The sequence below is a fragment of the Pseudophryne corroboree genome, chromosome 1, assembly GCF_028390025.1.
Source record: "Pseudophryne corroboree isolate aPseCor3 chromosome 1, aPseCor3.hap2, whole genome shotgun sequence".
Classification (NCBI taxonomy): domain Eukaryota; kingdom Metazoa; phylum Chordata; class Amphibia; order Anura; family Myobatrachidae; genus Pseudophryne; species Pseudophryne corroboree.
Window position 1 is genome coordinate 612428847 of NC_086444.1, and position 12632 is coordinate 612441478.

At 45.7% G+C, this 12632-nt stretch overlaps 1 protein-coding gene across 3 annotated transcripts in view; it reads left to right on the plus strand.

Annotated features, from left to right (window-relative positions):
• The window catches only part of LOC134902563 (colorectal mutant cancer protein-like), a 202568-nt gene that overhangs the window by 126815 nt on the left and 63121 nt on the right, over positions 1-12632 (plus strand). For all 3 annotated transcript variants that reach the window (XM_063914399.1, XM_063914398.1, XM_063914400.1), the window contains 3 exons: positions 10005-10187; positions 11448-11588; positions 11756-11883. In XM_063914399.1, the coding sequence (XP_063770469.1) occupies positions 10005-10187; positions 11448-11588; positions 11756-11883 (452 nt within the window). The remainder of the gene's footprint in view (positions 1-10004; positions 10188-11447; positions 11589-11755; positions 11884-12632) is intronic.

The following is a 12632-nucleotide window of genomic DNA, read 5'->3' on the forward strand; positions in this document are numbered from 1 at the left end:
CGATCGGTTTGATATTTAGATGCGGTCAGGCTTTAATGAGGTGCAATCGTCGTACTAAGGTAATGAGTTTAAGGAGTGAGGAAACTGTAATTAACCTGGATTTGATTTATGACCCAATGATAGAAACAATGATGTGATGAAAATGCGATTTCTACGGTCCGTTTCTTTCACCTGTTTTTCTGGTTTTTCTCCAAGATAAAAAGACCCACTTGGACGAGGAAGTTGACGAGACGCTATACAGACAACGGATAGACCAAAGAAGGAGTTTTGACCACTTGAGATATGGACATTTGATGAACTTTGCCATGGATCCCCAGTTTCCCTAGAATTCTTAAACTTACGCTAGCCCAACATTTTTTGTAAATCTAATGGCATTGACAAAGCTTTTTGCTCACCCCTAATGGGCAACACAGCGCAAAGAAGACGACTTTCAACTGATACCGAACAAAACTTCAACCGACAGATGTACATTAACCTGACATAGAATACCACCGCATTTACCGTAATTATGTCTTTTCTTCATTTCTACAACCCTCAGGTAATGACACACATAGTATAGGGAATACAGGCACAGATATCAGCAATCACATATTCCCCCATTCATGTATCATCAACTAAAATGTGCTCCCCATTTTGTTCAAAATCCGAAAAAGAGCTCGGTAAAGTTTGACAGCCCATCCACAGACCCGTACCACGGGATAAGAAGGAATTCAAATGTATACTTCGCAATACCTCGAAGCTTGATTTACAACACGTACGGCACGATGATACATGACCCCCCAAACACGGATTCATACACACATGCTTCTGCTATCTCACTAGGTCATACCCTCTTCCCACCTACTCCTCTCTCCTCCCTTACCCAACCATGGAAATGAATTAACCCCTAACATATATTTTTCTCCTTTTGAAATGTTTTCAGGAAGTGGCAGTTATTATTGACTGCCAAAGGGTGGACTGTCAAAGTCAGAAAAATATCTCTATGCACACTACCATATTTGCACCTCACACAGGTCCGTGCTGCGCATGCGTACGCTCTCCCGTACGTGCGCATACTCACAGTCGCGGGCACCCGCAGGCGCATGGTATGCGTATTTACGGTAGAGTTTATGCGATCGTAGCGTGCGATTCAATCATTACATATTTTCACTAATAATGTATTTTGTAGATCATGGTCCCTTTGATAGATTCTGAAAGTTTGGTTAATATAGAATGTTTGTTTGATACGAAGGGTCAGACAGGAGTAATACAGTGGTGTTTAGTATCCATCGGAAGAATATTTAATTAGAAATATTCCGGTGTTGGTTTGAAGCAGATCAATCGCTCGTGCGAATAGTTATGGACATAAGAAGTTTATGAACATTTACTTTATTTGCACTTTATTACCCATGCGGCGGGAAACCCAGTTTCCCTCCCACCTGAGCAGTTGGAAATAGTCACAGCCCACCTGTATGAATCAACCTATGACCTTTTGTTATAATGCGAAGCCGAATTCCTATGTCCAATGAACAATGAGATTGTAGGGACCATTGAATTGTATTGTGTGTGGGGCATAAATAGGCAGGCCGACCGTATCCAGTTCTCTCTCTTCAACGGTTCTCATTGCTGATAATCGGGAGCTGGATATCGAGGCGCATGCGATCGTTCCCCTTGTGCGTAAGTTTTCTCCGTAATCATATTGTCTTACTGTGAGCCATCCATCTCTCTCTCTCTCTCTCTCTCTCTCTCTCTCTCTCTACTCTTTCTCTCGTATTTTCCTTTAATAGTATTGTATTGTATTTTCTGTATAGTTATCTGGTTAGTTGGTTTATGTTATATTGTAGTGTATGCTTTGTACTGTGATTCTTTTTGCAAGTATAATAGTCATAATACATATAATAGGTTTCGGACCCTAAGCCCAGGTATCTGTGTATTCTTTATAGTGTTAAGTATTCTCTGAGCGTCAGTGACGCTCAAGCAGCTTTGTAGTTAATCAGGTTACACCAGGTTGCACTTACACTCTGTCTCTACACTAAGGTATACTGTGTATCTCACTGTTAAAGGTATAGATATAAAGGTTTAAACGTTGTAAGCGTCTGCACCGCTGGTGATCTCCTCGTGGTCCCGAGCGTACGCTACGCTATAGCGAATCATTACGTTAGTCGGCAGCCAATAGCGTGCCTGCCTGTGATCACTGGGCCGTAAGCGAACGTGACGCTTGAGCGTCTCGACTACGGCTGAGCGATCGCTACACAATTTGCGTACCCTTACGGTACTTCTTACGTAGATAGCGTATAGTGTTCTTAGACCTCTTAAAGTGTTTTATATACGATAAATATTCAGCTTTATCACAAGCCTGCAGATTCTAACTATATGTAGCTACTACAAAACCATTGCAACTGGGCAGATCTTTGTAGGGGTCCAGCCACACACTACATAGATCTGCTCAGTCACTCACAATGCTGATTATTTCTCTGACAATTAATTTGCAAGTGTCATATCCAGGATTAGAACCCACAACCTATTACACTGGAAGCATGAACCTTACTGATGGAGATATTTGCTCTTGCATAGGAAGTATGAGAATTCTAACTATATGAAGTTACTTGTAATTGTCAGAGAAATAACTTCATATAGTTAGAATTCTCATGCTTCCTTTATAGGAGCAAATAGCTTCCGGTGTATCTATAATAAAGAGGGTGTGATTTGTAAGGTGTAGTGACTAGTGGGGAAGTCGGCTACGGAAGAGATACTGGCTGCTGTCAATTAACTTAATTAATTAATGTTGTTGAACACACAGAACCAGAGGAGAAGTGCCCCCCTTCAAAGCAGGAGCCCGGCGGCAGTTGCTTTGAGACCCACAGCTGAGAGGGGCCACCTTCCCTGTCACAGTTACATGTGTTATATACAAGGGTATAGCTACCATAGGTGAAGGGAGTGCAGCTGCTATGCAGAGCTGAGAGGGGCCACCTTCCCTGTCACAATTACATGTGTTATATACGAGGGTGTAGCTACCATAGGGTTCCGGTATGAAAGATAGATAGTGTCTAGTTAGACAGTCAATAGATAGACACCATATGTTAGACAGACATTAGGTCGACAGGGTCAAAAGGTTGACATGGAAAAGGTCGACAGGTCAAAAGGTCGACAGGGTCAAAAGGTCGACATGAAAATGATCGACATGAAAAAGGTAGACACCATGTTTTTTGCATTTTTGTGGTTTGTGTGGATTTTTTTTGTCATCTGGGACCCCCAATTGTAGAAAGGCATACCCTCGCGGGGCTCGCTTCGCTCGCCACGCTTCGGGCACGGTGGCTCGCTGCGCTCGCCACAAGGTTTATAACCAACTCTATGCCGACATGGATAGAGAAAGTATGAAATAATCCAAAAACATGTTACATAAAAAAAAAAACCATTTGTCTATCTTTTTTATGTCGACCTTCTGACCTGTCGACCTTCTGACCTGTCGACCTTTTGACCCTGTCGACCTAATGTCTGTCTAATATATGGTGTCTATCTATTGACTGTCTAACTAGACACTATCTATGTATCAAACGGATAGGCTACCATAGGTGGGGGAGTGCAGCTATATGTACAAAGATCCAGGGCTGTTTGCCTGTTCCTTCAAATTTGAGCACACGTGCCATAGGCAAACACAGGGGGAAGGGGGGAAGAGGGGTGTTTCTGGGCCCCCTCCTCTTGGCAAGTGGCTAAAATGATGACAGCATTAGCAATGGTATATAATACTATCACTAAAGCTGCCGCCACATCATGCAGTTTAAGGAACAGAGCAGAGCTGCCGCAAATAGCTGCAAGTATGTTTGATATAGCCTATACCCTAGGCCATCTATAGTGTTAAATATTAATACTGTATTCCATAGAGTATCCAGTGTATAAAAAGACCAATGTCCATTGTCGTTACTAGGTTCTTCTACCGCTCCCTAAGACTCCCACACTTGCTCAAATGTTCCACAGAGCGGAATTGTGTATTGCATTTGGAAACCCCCCTCTAGAACTCCTGTGTTTGCCACTGCTTGCTAATAAGATAGAACATCAGCAGTGGGATGTAATGGAGTCCGAGATGCCTGGAGGCGTGGGATGCTGACCGAGATCGGCGGCATCCCGCACCTTCGGCAATCTCGGACTCCATTACATCCCACCGGATGACACAGAAAAACATTTGCATTGAAGGTTTACACTGTTGTAAACTGTTATTTCAGCATTTCCCGGTATTCCAAATCAGAATTTCTCTGACGTCCTAAGTGGATGCTGGGGACTCCGTCAGGACCATGGGGAATAGCGGCTCCGCAGGAGACAGGGCACAAAAGTAAAAGCTTTAGGATCAGGTGGTGTGCACTGGCTCCTCCCCCTATGACCCTCCTCCAAGCCTCAGTTAGGTTTTTGTGCCCGACCGAGAAGGGTGCAATCTAGGTGGCTCTCCTAAAGAGCTGCTTAGAGTAAAAGTTTTATTAGGTTTTTTATTTTCAGTGAGTCCTGCTGGCAACAGGCTCACTGCAAAGAGGGACTTAGGGGAGAAGAAGTGAACTCACCTGCGTGCAGGATGGATTGGCTTCTTAGGCTACTGGACACTAGCTCCAGAGGGACGATCACAGGTACAGCCTGGATGGGTCACCGGAGCCGCGCCGCCGACCCCCTTGCAGATGCTGAAGAGAGAAGAGGTCCAGAAATCGGCGGCTGAAGACTTCTCAGTCTTCATGAGGTAGCGCACAGCACTGCAGCTGTGCGCCATTGCTCTCAGCACACTTCACACCAACGGTCACTGAGGGTGCAGGGCGCTGGGGGGGGGCGCCCTGGGCAGCAATGAAAGTACCTATACTGGCTAAAAATACATCACATATAGCCTCTGGGGCTATATGGATGTATTTAACCCCTGCCAGGTTGTCAGAAAAACGGGAGAAGAAGCCCGCCAAAAAGGGGACGGGGCCTATTCTCCTCAGCACACAGCGCCATTTTCCCTCACAGAACTGCTGGTGGGAAGGCTCCCAGGCTCTCCCCTGCACTGCACTACAGAAACAGGGTTAAAACAGAGAGGGGGGGCACTTATTTGGCGATATGATTATATATTAAGATGCTATAAGGAGAAAACACTTATATAAAGGTTGTCCCTGTATAATTATAGCGTTTTGGTGTGTGCTGGCAAACTCTCCCTCTGTCTCCCCAAAGGGCTAGTGGGGTCCTGTCCTCTATCAGAGCATTCCCTGTGTGTGTGCTGGGTGTCGGTATGTGTGTGTCGACATGTATGAGGACGATGTTGGTGAGGAGGCGGAGCAATTGCCTGTAATGGTGATGTCACTCTCTAGGGAGTCGACACCGGAATGGATGGCGTATTTAGGGAATTACGTGATAATGTCAACACGCTGCAAGGTCGGTTGACGACATGAGACGGCCGGCAAACAAATTAGTACCTGTCCAGGCGTCTCAAACACCGTCAGGGGCTTTAAAACGCCCATTTACCTCAGTCGGACGACACAGACACAGACAGGGACACTGACTCCAGTGTCGACGGTGAAGAAACAAACGTATTTTCCTTTAGGGCCACACGTTACATGTTAAGGGCAATGAAGGAGGTGTTACATATTTCTGATACTACAAGTACCACAAAAAAGGGTATTATGTGGGGTGTGAAAAAACTACCTGTAGTTTTTCCTGAATCAGATAAATTAAATGAAGTGTGTGATGATGCGTGGGTTTCCCCCGATAGAAAATTATTGGCGGTATACCCTTTCCCGCCAGAAGTTATGGCGCGTTGGGAAACACCCCTTAGGGTGGATAAGGCGCTCACACGCTTATCAAAACAAGTGGCGTTACCGTCTCCAGATACGGCCGCCCTCAAGGAGCCAACTGATAGGAGGCTGGAAAATATCCTAAAAAGTATATACACACATACTGGTGTTATACTGCGACCAGCGATCGCCTCAGCCTGGATGGGCAGCGCTGGGGTGGCTTGGTCGGATTCCCTGACTGAAAATATTGATACCCTTGACAGGGACAGTATTTTATTGACTATAGAGCATTTAAAGGATGCATTTCTATATATGCGAGATGCACAGAGGGATATTTGCACTCTGGCATCAAGAGTAAGTGCGATGTCCATATCTACCAGAAGATGTTTATGGACACGACAGTGGTCAGGTGATGCAGATTCCAAACAGCACATGGAAGTATTGCCGTATAAAGGGGAGGAGTTATTTGGGGTCGGTCCATCGGACCTGGTGGCCACGGCAACAGCTGGAAAATCCACCTTTTTTACCCCAAGTCACATCTCAGCAGAAAAAGACATCGTCTTTTCAGCCTCAGTCCTTTCGTCCCCATAAGGGCAAGCGGGCAAAAGGCCAGTCATATCTGCCCAGGGATAGAGGAAAGGGAAGAAGACTGCAGCAGGCAGCCCATTCCCAGGAACAGAAGCCCTCCACCGCTTCTGCCAAGTCCTCAGCATGACGCTGGGGCCGTACAAACAGGTGCGGTGGGGGGTCGTCTCAAGAGTTTCAGCACGCAGTGGGCTCACTCGCAAGTGGACCCCTGGATCCTACAAGTAGTATCCCAGGGGTACAGATTGGAAATTCGAGACGTCTCCCCCTCGCAGGTTCCTGAAGTTTGCTTTACCAACGTCTCCCTCCGACAGGGAGGCTGTATTGGAAACAATTCACAAGCTGTATTCCCAGCAGGTGATAATCAAAGTACCCCTCCTACAACAAGGAAAGGGGTATTATTCCACACTATATTGTGGTACTGAAGCCAGACGGCTCGGTGAGACCTATTCTAAATCTGAAATATTTGAACACTTACATACAAAGGTTCAAATCAAGATGGAGTCACTCAGAGCAGTGATAGCGAACCAGGAAGAAGGGGACTATATGGTGTCCCTGGACATCAGGGATGCTTACCTCCATGTCCCAATTTGCCCTTCTCACCAAGGGTACCTCAGGTTCGTGGTACAGAACTGTCACTATCAGTTTCAGACGCTGTCGTTTGGATTGTCCACGGCACCCCGGGTCTTTACCAAGGTAATGGCCGAAATGATGATTCTTCTTCAAAGAAAATGGACGATCGCCTGATAAGGGCAAGGTCCAGAGAACAGTTGGAGGTCGGAGTAGCACTATCTCAAGTAGTTCTACGACAGCACGGGTGGATTCTAAATATTCCAAAATCGCAGCTGTTTCCGACGACACGTCTGCTGTTCCTAGGGATGATTCTGGACACAGTCCAGAAAAGGGTGTTTCTCCCGGAGAAGAAAGCCAGGGAGTTATCCGAGCTAGTCAGGAACCTCCTAAAACCAGGAAAAGTGTCAGTGCATCATTGCACAAGGGTCCTGGGAAAAATGGTAGCTTCTTACGAAGCGATTCCATTCGGCAGATTTCACGCAAGAACTTTTCAGTGGGATCTGTTGGAAAAATGGTCCGGATCGCATCTTCAGATGCATCAGCGGATAACCCTGTCTCCAAGGACAAGGGTGTTTCTTCTGCGGTGGCTGCAGAGTGCTCATCTACTAAAGGGCCGCAGATTCGGCATTCAGGACTGGGTCCTGGTAACCACGGATGCCAGCCTGAGAGGCTGGGGAGCAGTCACACAGGAAAAAAATTTCCAGGGAGTGTGATCAAGTCTGGAGACTTCTCTCCACATAAATATACTGGAGCTAAGGACAATTTACAATGCTCTAAGCTTAGCAAGACCTCTGCTTCAAGGTCAGCCGGTATTGATCCAGTGGGACAACATCACGGCAGTCGCCCACGTAAACAGACAGGGCGGCACAAGAAGCAGGAGGGCAATGGCAGAAACTGCAAGGATTCTTCGCTGGGCGGAAAATCATGTGATAGCACTGTCAGCAGTGTTCATTCCGGGAGTGGACAACTGGGAAGCAAACTTCCTCAGCAGGCACGACCTCCACCCGGGAGAGTGGGGACTTCATCGGGAAGTCTTCCACATGATTGTGAACCGTTGGGAAAGACCAAAGGTGGACATGATGGCGTCCCGCCTGAACAAAAAACTGGACAGGTATTGCGCCAGGTCAAGAGACCCTCAGGCAATAGCTGTGGACGTTCTGGTAACACCGTGGGTGTACCAGTCGGTGTATGTGTTCCCTCCTCTGCTTCTCATACCCAAGGTACTGAGAATTATAAGACGTAGAGGAGTAAGAACTATACTCGTGGCTCCGGATTGGCCAAGAAGGACTTGGTACCCGGAACTTCAAGAAATGCTCACAGAGGACTCATGGCCTCTGCCGCTAAGAAGGGACTTGCTTCAGCAAGTACCATGTCTGTTTCCAAGACTTACCGCGGCTGCGTTTGACGGCATGGCGGTGGAACGCCGGATCCTAAGGGAAAAAGGCATTCCGGAAGAGGTCATTCCTACCCTGGTCAAAGCCAGGAAGGAGGTGACCGCACAACATTATCACCACATGTGGCGAAAATATGTTGCGTGGTGTGAGGCCAGGAAGGCCCCACGAAGAAATTTCAACTCGGTCGATTCCTGCATTTCCTGAAAACAGGAGTGTCTATGGGCCTTAAATTGGGGTCCATTAAGGTTCAAATTTCGGCCCTGTCAATTTTCTTCCAGAAAGAATTGGCTTCAGTTCCTGAAGTCCAGAAGTTTGTCAAGGGAGTACTGCATATACAACCCCCTTTTGTGCCTCCAGTGGCACTGTGGGATCTCAACGTAGTTCTGGGATTCCTCAAATCACATTGGTTTAAACCGCTCAAATCTGTGGATTTGAAATATCTCACATGAAAAGTGACCATGCTGTTGGCCCTGGCCTCGGCCAGGCGAGTGTCAGAATTGGCGGCTTTGTCTCACAAAGCCCATATCTGATTGTCCATTCGGACGGGGCAGAGTTGCGGACTCGTCCCCAGTTTCTCCCTAAGGTGGTGTCAGCGTTTCACCTGCACCAGTTTATTGTGGTACCTGCGGCTACTAGGGACTTGGAGGACTCCAAGTTGCTAGATGTTGTCAGGGCCCTGAAAATATAGGTTTCCAGGACGGCTGGAGTCAGGAAAACTGACTTGCTGTTATCCTGTAGGCACCCAAAAATCTGGGTGCTCTTGCTTCTAAGCAGACGATTGCTAGTTGGATGTGTAGTACAATTCAGCTTGCACATTCTGTGGCAGCACTGCCACAGCCAAAATAGGTAAATGCCCATTCCACAAGGAAGGTGGGCTCATCTTGGGCGGCTGCCCGAGGGGTCTCGGCTTTACAACTTTGCCGAGCTGCTACTTGGTCAGGGGCACACCCTGGCTGAGGAGGACCTGGAGTTCTCTCATTCGGTGCTGCAGAGTCATCCGCACTCTCCCGCCCGTTTGGGAGCTTTGGTATAATCCCCATGGTCCTGACGGAGTCCCCAGCATCCACTTAGGACGTCAGAGAAAATAAGAATTTACTTACCGATAATTCTATTTCTCGTAGTCCGTAGTGGATGCTGGGCGCCCATCCCAAGTGCGGATTGTCTGCAATACTTGTACATAGTTATTGTTACAAAAATCGGGTTATTATTGTTGTGAGCCATCTTTTCAGAGGCTCCGCTGTTATCATGCTGTTAACTGGGTTCAGATCACAAGTTGTACAGTGTGATTGGTGTGGCTGGTATGAGTCTTACCCGGGATTCAAAATCCTTCCTTATTGTGTACGCTCGTCCGGGCACAGTATCCTAACTGAGGCTTGGAGGAGGGTCATAGGGGGAGGAGCCAGTGCACACCACCTGATCCTAAAGCTTTTACTTTTGTGCCCTGTCTCCTGCGGAGCCGCTATTCCCCATGGTCCTGACGGAGTCCCCAGCATCCACTACGGACTACGAGAAATAGAATTATCGGTAAGTAAATTCTTATTATTATCAGTATAGACATATAACTGACAGGGTTTGGATATAAGGGTAGACTCTAGTATCCTATGGCAGTTAAATGCTTTGTCAGGACAGCCATTATGTGTCATCTTCTACATATCATCTATATTGTAGATGTATTTACCCAGTGCAGATCTTGTCATATACAGTGCAATCATACATGCATTTTTTTCAGATACAGGAGTTCCCCAATCAGTTTTCAATTGAAGATCCGGGCTTATTACAGGCAGAAATCAGACATTACCAGGAAACTAATGCAGTACTGAGGGTCAAATTAAGTCTCACAGACAGGAAACTGGATAAGTCAAGAACCACACTCAAGGTCTTCATGCAGGAAAAGGAGGTGCTACAAAGAAAGGTACTTCATCCAGTATAAGGGGCCCATTTATCAATGATCCCATTTGCAATGCGATCTGGATGTGATATTAGTGACCAAAAATTGCATTGCAGGATGCACTTATAGCGCCCAGATGTATTAAATAGTACACGCAAGGACAGGGGCTCCGAAAAGGAGCCTTTTATGCGATGTGTTCACTCTAGTGCCGAGGCTCCTGTGTGCGCGTTATCTACTGACTACACATTCGAAGTGGCCATTGCCACCAGTAATTTTTTGCAAAGTGTAGCACTAGGCTAAAATGGGCTGACACCATCTTCAGATGGCATTAGGTGCGGGGTCCAAATTTAGGAATGCCTAGCATTCCGGAGCTTGGTTAATCTGACAGCATAGAAACATATGGGTGTTGGGCTGCTGTCAGATAAAGAGTGCAGTTTCTCCTTAATACATTGGGGCGATATTTGGTAAGATTGGTAAGCAAGACACTGTTGGTATATTGTGAGTACCAGGCTTGGACTAGTCTTAAAAAAGGACATTATGCCATTTTTGGATCTGGAAATAGTTTTTCTCCTTTGAGGCTAAACGATTAAATGATCCATCTGGGTTTTTTTTTTTGTTTTACTTCCTGGATCAACACAATTAATGATGTTGAACTTGATGGATCTGTTCTTTTTTTGACGCCACCTAATAAGATTTTACAAATTCCATTGTTTCATGGGTAGCAGTACATTTGATGAATATAAATAAAAGGTTATGTAAGAAATGTACTGGAACTCAAAAGACGCAATCAGAAGGTAGGAATTTATTACTATTAATGTACAGTATATTACTATTATTATTATACTCATGTTAATATTTCCTCCATTGCAGTACAGTTGTCTATTGAACTGCTCCTGCAGTGGATATTTTAACCCAAAATCGGTAAAACATGGTGCAGGGAAAACATAATGAATGGGGGACAAAAGACAGACCAGGGTTGGAGACAGTGACAGGCCAAGGTGGGAAATGCTGACAACCAGGGTGGGAAGATTTGACAGACCATGATGGCAGGAGGTGACAGGATGGGGTGGGAAGAGGAGAAAGGCCATGGTAGGATAACTTAACTTAGACACAAATCAAATATTGTTTCTTACAGTGATGCCCAGAGCCTGATGCTGAGTTTGAACTTACTTGCATCAACTCATCCTACTCCTGTTGTCCAACACACCTCAGAATCTTTTCCTCAGAATGCATATTTTTGCTAATATATTAACTTTATACTTTTATTTAAATTTCATTATCAAGGCAAAGACTTTACAAGACCTCCTGCAAGACGAAGGCTTTTCTCTTATAACAAACTCTCCACTGACTAGTCCTATGTCTGAAGAACCAAGCAATCTGTTATCTGAATCTAACCTCCCAATCACTGAGACGCTGCCATGTCATGTAAGAAAAACATCTAGTTAATCAGTTTTTTAAGCAATGGAAATATTTAAAAGAGGGATATTTGGCCAATAGCAAACACTCGGTCCTTGTTTTACTTTGTAAATCACATACATGTTTAGAGTGACACATACATGTATATATGCTTGATATCTGTGTTTTTTTTACAGCCTCCTAAATCATCACTACAAAGTCTCATTCAATATCTTCAGTGTCTCCCTGCATCTCCGACTTTGCTGACTTCTCCTCCTGAGATTCACCCGAGCAGCATGGTGTCTGAGATGAAGTGGTTAAAAGGGTGAGTATGAAGAGAAACTGCGCCAGACAAGTCACTCCTATGCATATTGTAATGTTACCCTGTACAGAGGTCTGTAACTGGTCTTGTATCAATTTCCATTGTACACTGCTCAAAAAAATAAAGGGAACCCTTAAACAACACAATGTAACTCCAAGTCAATCACACTTCTGTGAAATCAAACTGTCCACTTAGGAAGCAACACTGATTGGCAATCAATTTCACATGCTGTTGTGCAAATGAAATAGACAACAGGTGGAAATTATAGGCAATTAGCAAGACACCCCCAATAAAGGAGTCCACATCTCAGCTCCTATGCTTTCTGGCTGATGTTTTGATCACTTTTGAAAGCTGGCGGTGCTTTCACTCTAGTGGTAGCATGAGACGGAGTCTACAACCCACACAAGTGGCTCAGGTGGTGCAGCTCATCCAGGATGGCACATCAATGCGAGCTGTGGCAAGAAGGTTTGCTGTGTCTGTCAGCGTAGTGTCCAGAGCATGGAGGCGCTACCAGGAGACAGGGCAGTACATCAGGAGACATGGAGGAGGTCGTAGGAGGGTAAAAACCCAGCAGCAGGACCGCTACCTCCGCCTTTGTGCAAGGAGTAACAGTAGGAGCACTGCCAGAGCCCTGCAAAATGACCTCCAGCAAGCCACAAATGTGCATGTGTTTACTCAAATGATCAGAAACAGACTCTATGGGGTATATTTACTAAAAATCGTATTTTCCCGTTTGAGGTCAAAGTTCAATC